Genomic DNA, 13,303 nt, shown 5'->3' with positions numbered 1-13,303 from the left:
CGACTGTACTTACCCTGATGAAATACATTCTGTGTCAACATTATTACACTCCAATTTCTGTGATGTCTGAATTCTGTGAATAATTTCACTACCTCAGGATGATCTGATGCTTGAAAGATGACGTCGTCCAAAATTATTAAAATGCTTTTATTCACTGGAAACAAGTCTTCATCCTCAAAAGAGTCAGGCAAACCTTTGATGAACTTGATCTTTTTATTCATTTTTTGCAATCCGTCATATATAGGTTGGAAAGAATTATAAATCCACACAATTGCTTCAGGTTCATGATCCATGACATGACTACAATCCATCAACATTTTCTGCACAAAATAAGTTTTCCCGCAGCCGCTAGGACCGGCGATAAGACATGAAAAAGGTGTTTTAAATCGAGGATCAAATAAAGTCTCTTGTGCATGACCTGAATGCAGCATTTTTATTTTTTTTTAATAGTAGAAAAAAAAAGAATAACAAGAAGAAAAGGCTAAAATTATTTTACTCCCCTCTGTAAATTAAGGATGAACAATTTAGTATCCAAACGGCAAGGTTGTTCCGTCAGGATAAAGCCTCCGTTTGTCATAAACCACGCGAAACTTTTTCTGAAATGTGGCATTTTTTAACACGAACCCTCTTTTATCACGCCTGATTGTTTGCTGCGGAACCTGAATCAGCCCATCTCTGGAGCCGCCGGTCAAGTAGCCTTCCACCAGCTCTTTGATGCTGTCAAAATTGACAGTTTCGCTACATTCGGTCATCTGAGTTATTCCTTTCACACATTTTTATTTTTCGTTCATTCTTGGTCTGATAAGCATAACTTTTGGGCCCTGTAGAAACAAATTCCTGTATGCTCTCCTCCCAATTCGTCAGTCAGGTCACCCAGGTAATTTCCGAGCTTAAGTGGGGCCTGCCCTTGTTTCAGCACATAGATCAGACTGTCTGTATCTACGTACAAAACCCTTTCCTGTAAAGGCTCCATACAGCTTAAAAGCTTCAATCATGCATAAGCGGTCGTAAAGGCGCCTATAAACACGTTGTTAACCTTGCCCGGACGGATCACGCATTTTTTGTTGTAGTTCCACTGTAACAGACACGCGTCAGGGTTCAGAAAGTGGGAATACTCGACGGTGTATTTACCTGAGAATAAGAATCTGAAAAACTCTTCAGGATCGCTCACAATAACCGTCTGCGTGAGACCGTCGTGTTGTGCATATTTCCCCCAGAATGCGTTTAACAGGTTTTTAAACAAAAACCGTTTCGCAGGATTGGACGCAATTTTGTCCGGATCTAACTGGATGCCTTGATGCAGTTTGTAGTCTCTCACATACTTCTCCTTACTTTCCTCATCGACTGCTTCGGCCGGGTAGCCTGACGCCTCCTGCTTGCCCTTCAAAAATGTGTGTATGAAGTCTTTAAAGATTGTGCTGCTGCGTCTGTCAAAATGCCATACCTCTGTGATTTTTTCCACGCGATAACCAGATCACAATGCTTTCTGAAATTCAACGCTCACGCAGACGCTGGTCAGAGACCTTTCCTGATCGCTGTGGGAACAGGAACTTGTCTGATCATTTTTTTCTGCGCAGGTGCGGCAAAGCGTGAACACTAGCTTACCGCGAGCCATCCTGTATGGTAGAACTGGGAAATAGAGACCTCTAGGAGGACAGACAACCGCTCTGATGAACCCAAAATAATTGTCGGGATGTTCAAAGTTTTGGTATATTATTGTGGGATGTCCCAGAGGGTAAGGAAATCTGCTGTTCACACAGGGGTACAGCGAAGTGAAATCCACGTACTGAACAGTTTCATCAGCAGCTGCGGTGTCTCAATTTGAACGCGGAAGTTCTCCCTCCAAAAAGAGCGTCCCGCGGGACCAGAGGCTCTGGCGGATTCATTTTTTTGAGAAAGTTAATCACCCTCTGATCAGATCGCTTCATTTCAGCCCACTCGTGCTCCCACACAATCTCGAGTCGGACGCCGAACTTGGACTGCAGGATTCTGTCTTTCTCATCGCTGGCCGCGCGGATCTGTTCAAAGGTTACGTCTCTCAAAGGGCATTTTCCTTTAGAATAAAACATTGAGAACAGGCATGCCAGAAACAGCCGTGAAAACTGAAGACCGTCGGCATACCTGAAACAACAGAAAACCCGTCTGCAAAGTACGGACCGATTTTCCTTTCTCCCGCATTTAATGCATGTTCGATAAATATGTTTCTATCAAACATGACCCATTCCAGCCATTGGATGGATGCATTTGAGAAAGTCTTTGAGCTATTTCTGTAATCCATCGGTGATGGTATGGCTAACATTTTAGGTTGAAGGAAATTTGTCAGAAAAACCTTCATGGACGCCGATGCGATGGTTATGCATTTAAAAGGATCTACATTCGTCTCCTCAAAAAATTGGTCTCTGAATTTAACGCAGGCTCAGTGTAGAATCTCTACGTCATTCCGACAGTAATGAACGGCTTGCTTTGCAAAGTCAAAATTCTCTTTGGACCCGTCCTGGTACCAGTCATTAAATTCATGCTGCTGGGACGGAGTCATCCGATCCACAGAGTAATATTCTTTTGAAGGGAAGCGTCCGACGTAGCGCAAATTCTCCTTCGAGGAGAATAAATGAGGAAAAAATCCTTTTGATTGGTCGTTAAAACCCAGCGCTTTTGGCATTTGACTAAGCTTCATAGCAAGAAATGAAAGATGAAGATGAACTTCAATTTGTAATCAGGTTCCGTAAAACAAATAATTTTGCTGCCGGTCATCATAATGTGAGGAGAAATGCCCAATTCGGTCATAGCGCTCAGCAGGAGGTAATTATCATATGCTCGGGCATTGTGCGCTATGAATACATAATTTTTAAACATCGGTTTTCTGTAATGAAGAATAAATTTCCGAGCGCAATCAAGACCGTATGAAAACCAGGTATCGCCTTTTAAAGTTTTGGCGCAGACTAGAAACGGTACGTGCACGCCGTTCTGATCAAAATATGATTCAAAATCATAGAACACTATCTTGTCATCCAATTGATCGGATTTAGCGAGAGGTTGAATATAGCAGAGGTGGTCGCTGACTGCTATAGCAGAGCCAGGGACTATTTTTTCACCGCAAATGGCGCATTTTGTTCCGCAGACGTGTCCTTTTTCCTGCTTAGTTATGGGTACATGATAAATTCTTTTACAGAGTGCGCACATCTTGGTCGTCTCGCATTCACTCGCAAAGATTTCGGCGCGAGGCTTGAAATTGGGTTCCTTGTGTTTGTTGTAACATAAAGAATTGCGACAGGATCGATTACAATCGTTGCAATATACAGGTTCGTACTCCTTGCCTATGCAAGGGGCTTTGCGACATATCTGACAATATCCCCCGCACGAATGTGTACTAGGGTTATCGTAGCCAGAAAAACAATGCTGACAAAAATGTTTCGATCCGAAAAAACCCTTTGGGTTATTTATCCCGAAGTAATGCTGGTCGTGTAACAGAAGAAGGCCAGCGTTTGTACAATCTCCGAAATCGGTCTCAAATTTAGAGAGAACAGGATTTTTGGAGTTCTTATAAAACTCTACGATTTTTCTTTGTAGCAGGTTTTCAAATTTGACCACGTCAGTGAACGTGACGGGCGTCTGCTCTGTAAGCCCTGCCTCATATTGCCATTGCTTAACTTGCTGTAAAGCCTCTGAATCTGTAAAGCTGTTATTATAGACATGGGCTAGACTGATAGCGAAACAAAGTTTATTGTCAGAATTCTGTGCTATGTACAGGTGACGTCTTTTTTTATTGATGAGTTCGCAGGCTAAAGTTTTTGCTGCTTTGCCCTTCACCCCGCCAGAAGGATCTCTTACTATTTGTAGAATAAATTCAAGTTCGCCGTGCGACGGCAGCTCCGCATTCGATTGCACCAATTCATCCAGAAAATCCATCAAAGCTGTTTGTATGTCATCATCATTGCTGACGTGAATATTTAAATGCCTGCTAAAATTATCTCCAACCAGTTCTAGCTGAACGACATCATTTCGTCTGGCTAAAGAGCCTGCGTTATCTGCTAGTTCAACGAGATGATTCATAATTTCTACATAATATGAAGCGAGATCTGGGACGGAATCTTCACAAGCGGGAGGAATTCTGAAGGGGCGCCTAAGTTCAACGTTATTAAAACGCTCCCGTTCAAGCAATGGTGAGAACGGAGGAGTTTTGACAGAAGCAGACGCGGCAGACACAGACGGCGCAGCCGCGCCAGCAGCAGGGAGAGGAGGGGGCGAAGGAGGAGGGGGAGGAGGGGGAATTGCAGCTGCAGCTGGAGGATTCCCTGAATTGTGTGAATTTTGTAAAACTTCCAAAGCAGATGAGAGTCGGGTCAAAACGTGTATTGAATTCTGTAGAAGTGAGGCGTATTCATTTACATTAGAATTTTGATCCTGACTGACGGAATGCTGCGGTGCGGTATTTTGCAGGGAACTATTTAATCGTGTTATTAAACTGTCAAGTTGCCCCCTTAATTGATTCAAATCACCTCTATCTGGCAGTTCATCCATAATTTATGCAGAAAAGAGAGTAAAAATGGTACTAAACACTTCTAACAAATCATTTAAATGAGAGTAATAAATGGTTCTAAACAAATCATTTAAAAGACATTTCTGTCAAAGACAGCAGACAGATCCCCTGAGAATTGAACATTCATCTCCATCTTCACAATTGTAGGTTTATTTAACGTACACGTAAGAGGATTTGACATACATCCAGTAATGCGGTGACAGCCGCTTTATTGGCTCGTTCCATAAGACGGCGACGTCTGATCCGTCTTTTCCTGCTCAATATGCGTCCAGAAGCAGAACCAGGAACCGCATGCACGAGCATTAGAGCCTCTACAAAAAAAAAAAAAAGGCATCAGAGAAATAAATTACTAACGTTTTAAAGACGGTAACGCATAAAACATAATAGATTTTTAAAATACCTGAAATTAATTTGTTAACGATGAAAGGCTTGTTCTGCGCTGTAAAAAATAAAAACAGAGAAACTTTCTTTAAAATAATGGAATAGGGTTCGATCTAAATAAACGCGAGAAAAAAATTAAACAAAAACTGACCTTTAATTCCTCTACGTCTTGACCCCTCGACAGGATTGACGGCTGTAAGATGATGGATCCGTTTTTCGTCTTGTGCAGAATTATCCGGTCTCCGTTGCACTCTTCTTGGAGCTCTGGTCAGCGGCTCGCTCTTTTGCTCCTTCGCCGTATTCGCAGCTGCTGGAGGCCGGAGCAGCACAGTCACCGGCGCTTTCAACGCACCCCACGACGGAGCTGCAGACTGATCTCTTGATCCGGCGGTTTGTAGACCGGTGATGGTTCTGCCGCAGGACTCTATTCCGGCAGAAACCGCGGGTGAAACCCCGCCTTGCTGGGGCACCGTCGTGCCGGAAAACTGTCCAGGTATCACGGAAAAATCTTCCTGCACTCTATCCTTCCGCGATGAATCGGTATAACGTTGAGACGGGTAAAGAAGGCCTTTTTCTTCTTCTTTTTCTTCTTCTTCTTCTTCCGAATCGATTAGATTGATTACAGATTTTGGATCAAATATATCTTAAACGATAAAAATTAACAGGTTAGAAATTATTTTTTCCCTCCTTACACGAAACTGCATTTCTTTTAACTTACTGCGGACGTTCTTTTGCTCCGGTTTGACGTGCACGGAGGTGTTTGGCGGGTCGCTCCACAAAGGACGGGGCTTCGTCAGAGATAGCCTCTTTTTCGGGCGGGTCGCCACAGCCTGTAAATCTGTTAAAATGTTGTAATTAATTTTTTGTTATGCCGCGACGCTCGGGACAACGAGGAGCGTTAAAATACCGACCGTACTGTAACTGCGGTACGCCCGTCCTCTCTGTATCTTGCGAGACGAGATCTGAAGAAAAATGCAGCGTCAGATTGAAGCGTAAAAATGAAGAGAGAGAGAGAGAGATGTAACTTACCCCCTAATAGTTCATTGTACTGAGATTCAGATAGCACCGCCATGGCGAGGATGCGCAATTTCTCTCTTTAAAATAAAAAAAAAAAAAACTCACACTGCTCCTTTAACTTGGTGACTCGACCAAAATTCTTTTTGAATAAAACTGCGATTCCCTTCCCCATTCGTAAATCTTCACTAACGCAGTGCGCTAATGATTCCTGGTTTGGAGCGGAGAACAGATCGGCGGTCACATATTTTATCTTGCACATCTTGAAACATAGTCCGCAGTTAGCACAAGCATCGCAAAAATTCACTGACGTTGAAGCCTACCATCTGTTACGAATTAGAACCTCAAACATCTGGATCCCATTTTCCGGACCACCCTCGTTGAACACTACCTGTCAAAATTTGATTGATGCAAGGGAGTACCTATAGTCTCTAATACATATTATTGATTTTCTTATTGTTGTTGATGGAGTTTGTACTTCAGTCTTTTCATAATGTAACTGTGATCTTCAAACCCAGAGAGCAGGAAGTTAAAAGCCAAACAGGAAGCTGTGAAGGTCAGCTGATCAGCTACTTCCTGTCAGCAGGGAGCTCAGTGCCGAGCCGCACTCCAGGAATACCAGGCTGGACCTAAATGTGACCTAGTTAAAGTACCAAGAGTAGAATTATTATGTAGGCATTTTATTTATAATATTGTATATATTTTATGATTATTTATAAAAAGAAAATCTCATTTAAACCCTGAAGCAAAGCAGATTTCTGGGTAATGTGTCCAGACACCAGGGGCCTCGTGCATCAAGCTGCGCACAGAGAAAATGTGCAGCCCCACATTTTACACACAAGTCGGCATGTATAAAAATGTACGATGCGTCAAAGTCTGCGTAAATATACGCACTTTTTCGCTGGCGTGAAAATGTGCAGCAGCCACACAAACTGCTGTGAACAATATGAAACCACAAAGCGTCAAAACTCATAAATCCACTGAAACCTGATGACATCCAGCTATTTAGACCAGAAAGCATCAAACTGATGCTTTTTCATGGTTTTATTTTTTTATTGCTTAAAAGTAAACGAAACTGAAACGCATTTATCCCCAGACAATAAAGTAACACGAACACAAAATAAAGAGAATAAAAATAAAAGGATGTGAAAACCTGACTAGAATGTAAAAAGCACTTTTCTTCAGTTTTTGTCTCATAAAGTTGGAAGTGCATGAAATGCATCTAAAGGTCGTTTCCTTCTGAAGCTGCATCCAGGTGGAGCTTCGGCTCTGATGGAGAACAGAGGGAGGATTGATCAGAGATCATATTGATCTGATGTGTATTGGTGTTTTCTCTGAGCAGAACTTAAAAAGGAGCTGAGCGGTACCAGTACTGGTCCTGGTCCCGGTACCGGTCCTGGTACCGGTCCCGGTCCAGCTGCAGCCATCGAGCCGCCCGCTTGGTGAGCATAAAGCACCTTTATTCTGTAAACCAGGGGTCACCAACTCCAGTCCTACCATCCTGTAACTTTTAGATGCGTCTCTGCTCAAACACACCTGGATCAAATAAACTGCTCGTTTCCAGCCTATTGCAGAGAGGAATGAATGCTGGTGAGGGAATTCAGACATTTTGGAGCAGAGGTGAATCTAAAAGTTGCAGGATGGTGGCCCTGGAGGACTGGAGTTGGTGACCCCTGCTGTAAACGAATAACTTATTCACATGATTCTATTAATAAACGTCCAGTTTCTCTGAGTCTCCGTCTCTTTAAATCGCTCTGCTGGGCGTTTTCACCATCTGTTGATTTATTTTATTTGGATTTTACTTTTTTCTTTCAAATGTATTTTTATTTTTGTCAGGTGACCTTATGAGCCCTAAAGCACATTTTAAATAAAATATATAATTATAATACTCATACTGCTTCAAACAAGGACGTTGCCATGGTTACTGCTTCACGTGGCAACAGACTTCCAGGCATTTATAATAATTTACATTAATATGTATTCATGGGAGCAGCAGCTGCTGTTTCCTGTGAATCAGGATCAATAAAGGAAACGTGCAGCTTCATGCATCACGTTTTGGTGCATTTTTCTAAATTTTTCCGTGATCCAAGTTTGAGTGAAAACTGCTCAGTGTTTTATGCAGGAGGCCCCCTGGTTACCAGACGTTAAGCCACCTCACTGACAGGTCAAAGGTCACCTGATTGACCAAAGGGAATATTTATACTTTTATTCATATATTTATTAATCCTCGTCTTATTTTGACATGGATGCTGCAGAGCCGTTTTTGTTCAATGTTTAATACAATCCTCATCCTTATTTTTCAAAATCTGTATGTTAATAATCAATAGCAACTAAATAAAATGCAACAAAAAACAAATTTGTTTTGATTTTTTAAAAACATTTTTGTAAATATAAAAAAGTTACACACAGGCCTTCTGAACCACAAAACATTTATTTTGCGTTTGTAAAACTTTTCAGTTACAGAAATGTGACAAAATGTAACAAATGCAAAAATAAATAAATGTTTTTCTTGAATCAGAGACGATATTTGCTGCAGCTGTGGAAGTCCTTGTGGCAGTTCCTGTCCACGATGACACACAGAGGCAGTCTGCAGGCCTCACACATGAAGGGAGTAGATTTTGAACAAAGTCTGCACCTCCTGCGTCCCTTGGTCGCCTTGTTTTGACCAGATGCCCCCTCAACGATTGCAACAGGCAGGTGCAGGTTGCTGCTGGTCAGGGCTGATGGTGAGCCTTCTCCACACAGCTGGGCGGTCAGCTGCTCCTGAAAGGCCTGGAGAGTCAGCGCCTGCTGCCCCCGCTGGCCACACAGCTCTCTGTGAAGCAGGTAGCTGTTTGTAACGGCCACATCAATGAGATGCTGCAGGACCACCACGTACCATTTTCTGCCCCTTTGCCACGAGGCAGAGCCGATCAGCTGGTCCGACCGGCCCACTGCCCCCGTGAAGCGGTTGTAGTCTTTGACAGCCGCCGGCACTGGAACCTCCAGAACGCCGTGCTTTCCTCCAGCCCTGCTCACTCGTCTGACGGTGTCTCCAGAAAAGGCCGTATGCAGGGTGGAGCACACGCTCACCTCCCTCGCATCCATCCACTTGATGAAAAGGAGAGGTCCCTCTCTGATCCATCTGATAGAGCCTCGAGGCGACTGTTTCGTCAGGGCGTTGACCTTTGTCTTTGGGGCACCGACTCTGGTGTTCCTGAATGTCCCACACGCTCCAAAGCCCAGCTCATGAAGGCGGCTGAACAGTGCCGGACTGGTGTAAAAGCTGTCACAGTAAATGTGATACCCAGACCCCAGGAAGGCTTTATTGGACAGAGATATGACGGCATCGAAGGACAGCCCACTTCCAGACGCCTGACTGGACCCGCCGGTGTAAACCTGGAAATCGACCGTGTAGCCGGTGGAGTCACACAGCACAAAAAGTTTGATTCCCCACGTTGCCGGTTTGCCTTTTATATGTTGTTTCAGGCCAAGTTTTGCTTTGGTGGCTACCATCCGCTCATCAACACAGAGGTTTTGCTGGGGGTGGTACACCGCTTTGCAGGCAACCCGCAAACTGTCGTAGAGGGGGCGGAGCCTGTGCAGGCAGTCGTACTCAGGGCTGCCTTTCTTTCTGTCGTTGACGGCATCATCCTCTGGGTCACTCATGTGAACGTTGGCCGTGACGCTCAGGAACCGATCTCTGGACATTACTCTGGACGGATGTGAAAGCTGAAATATTGTGGCGGTTCTCCAGAAATCTCTGACTTTTGGTCGTTTCAGAAGCCGCATGTACAGCGCCAGCCCGATATACTGATACATTTCCCTTTCTGTGACGTTGGTCCAGTTACGGGTTTTACCGGCAGATAAACGTTTTGCTGCATTTTTGTTGGTGTTTGCACAGAGAGTTTTGATGGCAGCCTGGTTAAAATACAGTTTGAAAAGCTCTGCTGGACTTGGACAACGGTCACCATGTGAGAGTGGAGGCTGCACACCGGGCCTCCTGTTGGGGAGGAAACGCAGCGCAGGAAGTGGCAAACGGTCGGATTCCTGCTCCGTTTTCCAGCCGACTTCCTGACCCGAGTGGATGTCTGACCTGGAGTGCTTTCCGTTACTTGGTGAAAGACTCTGCAGACCGTTTCTCCCTCGACCTCCATCCTCAACAGAAGGTACAAGAGCATCTTCATCCTTTTTCTCCTCATCCTCCGTCTCCTCCACATCGTCACCAGCACTGCACACAGAAGTTACAGATCAGTTCGGCTTTCAGTCTGAAAGGAATGACATAAAACAATCACGTTATATTCACACATATACATATTAGAGATGTACCGATCAGGTTTTTTCCTGCTGATTCTGATCACATAATAATTGTTTTAATCATAAACACTACCGGAACAAAGGAACCATGAATTCACCTTAATTTAGACAAAAACTTGATTTCAATAACTTTTTCCCAGAACAAAACAAAACAGGCATTGTGCAAATTGTACTGCTATAGTAATACCATCTTTAACAGACTGAAAACATATGAAGGCTCTGAAGAGGCTAAATAATGCAAAGAGCCTCATTCACTCAGTGGTTATAGATCCACATCGTTAGGATTTGTTGCTGCGCGTTTGCAGAGTGAAGGAAAGAGACGACCAGCTGCACAGGCAGGCTGGGAATGAGAAGCAGGTGATGATCGGTTTGTGTGATCGGCGATCAAACACTTTTTCACGAAAATCAGCCGATTATGATTGGTGGTCGATCGATCGGCACACCTCTAAAATATATATATATATATATCTCATATTTCCCGGACTATAAGCCGCAACCCCAAAGTTAAAAAAATAAATAAATAAAAATAAAAACTAGTAAACATACACATATAAGCCGCAGATTTCTCTGCCGCTCCAGGTTTTCCACAGCGATGCAGCAGCAGCAGAGGACAGCCAACATCTGAGTCATTACAGGTCAATTGAATATCACATTTATTAGGGTTGAAAAAGAAAAAGTTACCAATTTTAGATTTAACTGAACTGATTACAGTAGTTTCCAAACGGTAACAGTAAAAGTGCTGATCAAACCAAACAGAAACGTTATCGATTGGTTCATTCATCTTCCTCCTGAAACCACTGCAGTCTTCTTCTTCTTCAGCGTCGGAGTCGACCAACCTCAGATCAGCTTCGTCACATACCTTTTCTGTCTCTGTTGCTTTCTGTGTCGCTGTCATCCTGGGGTATTGCTGGCTCTGAAGCTGAGGTGCCCTCTTCACGTAGCAGTCCAGCTTTCGGAGGATTCATCCACTCTGCTCCACGCCGTTAGGATCCACCGGCAGACGTCAGAAAATGACGCTCTTCGCATTTGGCCAGTTTTTGTGAAGGATTTATCCCCGCTAGTCTTCCAAGCCTCCCATTCACCCCTGAGTGCTGCTTTAAATGCTCGATTCCCACTGATGTCAAGGGGTTGCAAATACTTTGTTGTACCTCCAGGGAATCACAGCGGGAATTGAGTTGGTTCTCTTGATGGCTGCTTTCACCGAATCGGTGATGTGGGCCCTCATACTGTCCAAAACAAGCAGTGTTTTTTTCGGGTGAAAAAAAATCCTCCTGGGCGCTTTCCGTAGCACTCCGTTAACCAGCCCTTCATCAGATTTTCTACCATCCACCCTTTCTGGTTGACTTTAACTACAATGTCCTTTGGGAGTTGGTCTTTTGGGATAGTTTAGCACTTAAAAATCACCATTGGGGGGAGCTTTTTCCAGAAGCACTGCAGCCCAGACACAGGTGAAATGAGTCCTCTCGTGTCCGGTGGTTTTCACCACAATGGATGATGCACCTGTCTTGTTTACAGTCTTGGTCATAGGCATATCAAATGTCAATGGCACTTCATCCATATTTATTACGTTGTCTGGTCCGATGTTTCAACAAATTGTCTGAAATTTGTGAGTTTTTAGTCCGGGGGGATCTGCTGACAGAGTCGTCTGTGCCCTGATGGACAGGCTCTTTGTTCTCATCAATCTGAAACACCATGACGGCCCTCCATTAAAATGGTCAATATTCATTTGGAGAGCAATTCATTTGGTTTCAGGCGGATTTGCACGGTGGATACACCTCGGCCGCCTGCTCTCTGAGTATTTACCCAATCCTCAAGAACATCTTCAAGTACAGGCCACCTGCTGTTATGTCCTCTGAAAGCTTTTCTCGTCTTTTGGCATTGAATGAGTTCTTCCTGCTGCCNATCACGTTATATTCACACATATACATATTAGAGATGTACCGATCAGGTTTTTTCCTGCTGATTCTGATCACATAATAATTGTTTTAATCATAAACACTACCGGAACAAAGGAACCATGAATTCACCTTAATTTAGACAAAAACTTGATTTCAATAACTTTTTCCCAGAACAAAACAAAACAGGCATTGTGCAAATTGTACTGCTATAGTAATACCATCTTTAACAGACTGAAAACATATGAAGGCTCTGAAGAGGCTAAATAATGCAAAGAGCCTCATTCACTCAGTGGTTATAGATCCACATCGTTAGGATTTGTTGCTGCGCGTTTGCAGAGTGAAGGAAAGAGACGACCAGCTGCACAGGCAGGCTGGGAATGAGAAGCAGGTGATGATCGGTTTGTGTGATCGGCGATCAAACACTTTTTCACGAAAATCAGCCGATTATGATTGGTGGTCGATCGATCGGCACACCTCTAAAATATATATATATATATATCTCATATTTCCCGGACTATAAGCCGCAACCCCAAAGTTAAAAAAATAAATAAATAAAAATAAAAACTAGTAAACATACACATATAAGCCGCAGATTTCTCTGCCGCTCCAGGTTTTCCACAGCGATGCAGCAGCAGCAGAGGACAGCCAACATCTGAGTCATTACAGGTCAATTGAATATCACATTTATTAGGGTTGAAAAAGAAAAAGTTACCAATTTTAGATTTAACTGAACTGATTACAGTAGTTTCCAAACGGTAACAGTAAAAGTGCTGATCAAACCAAACAGAAACGTTATCGATTGGTTCATTCATCTTCCTCCTGAAACCACTGCAGTCTTCTTCTTCTTCTTCAGTGCCAACCTCAGATCAGCTTCGTCACGTACCTTTTCTGTCTCTTTCTGTGTCGCCGTCATCCTGGGGTATTGCTGGCTCTGAAGCTGTGGTGCCCTCTTCACGTAGCAGTCCAGCTTTCGGTGGATTCATCCACTCTGCTCCACGCCGTTAGGATTCACCGGCAGACATCAGAAAATGACGCTCTTCGCATTTGGCCAGTTTTTGTGGAGGATTTATCCCCACTAGTCATCCAAGCCTCCCATTCACCCCTGAGTGCTGCTTTAAATGCTCAATTCCCACTGATGTCAAAGGGTTGCAAATACTTTGTTGTACCTCCAGGGAAT

At 43.7% G+C, this 13,303-nt stretch overlaps 1 protein-coding gene across 3 annotated transcripts in view; it reads right to left on the bottom strand.

Moving 5' to 3' along the window:
- Nucleotides 1–132: 132 nt before the first annotated feature.
- The window catches only part of LOC103131014 (piggyBac transposable element-derived protein 4-like), a 16,111-nt gene continuing 2,940 nt past the window's right edge, over nt 133–13,303 (bottom strand). The window contains exons 1-6 of one of the 3 annotated variants that reach the window (XM_007542552.2): nt 5,948–7,408; nt 5,830–5,880; nt 5,637–5,756; nt 5,070–5,561; nt 4,938–4,976; nt 133–4,848 (exon numbers count right to left, since the gene is read on the bottom strand). In XM_007542552.2, coding sequence (XP_007542614.1) covers nt 2,671–4,518 — 1,848 coding nt within the window. In that variant the 5' untranslated portion in view covers nt 4,519–4,848; nt 4,938–4,976; nt 5,070–5,561; ... (1 more) ...; nt 5,830–5,880; nt 5,948–7,408 and the 3' untranslated portion in view covers nt 133–2,670. Of the gene's footprint in view, nt 4,849–4,937; nt 4,977–5,069; nt 5,562–5,636; nt 5,757–5,829; nt 5,881–5,947; nt 7,409–8,377; nt 10,143–13,303 lie in introns of those variants that run through there. The other 2 variants (XM_007542551.2, XM_016666338.1) reach the window with 2 other exon arrangements.

This window comes from Poecilia formosa, unplaced genomic scaffold (assembly GCF_000485575.1).
Source record: "Poecilia formosa unplaced genomic scaffold, Poecilia_formosa-5.1.2 Scaffold708, whole genome shotgun sequence".
In the NCBI taxonomy this organism is placed as follows: domain Eukaryota; kingdom Metazoa; phylum Chordata; class Actinopteri; order Cyprinodontiformes; family Poeciliidae; genus Poecilia; species Poecilia formosa.
Note: the sequence above shows the minus strand (reverse complement) of the source record. Positions and strands in the feature narration are given on the sequence as shown.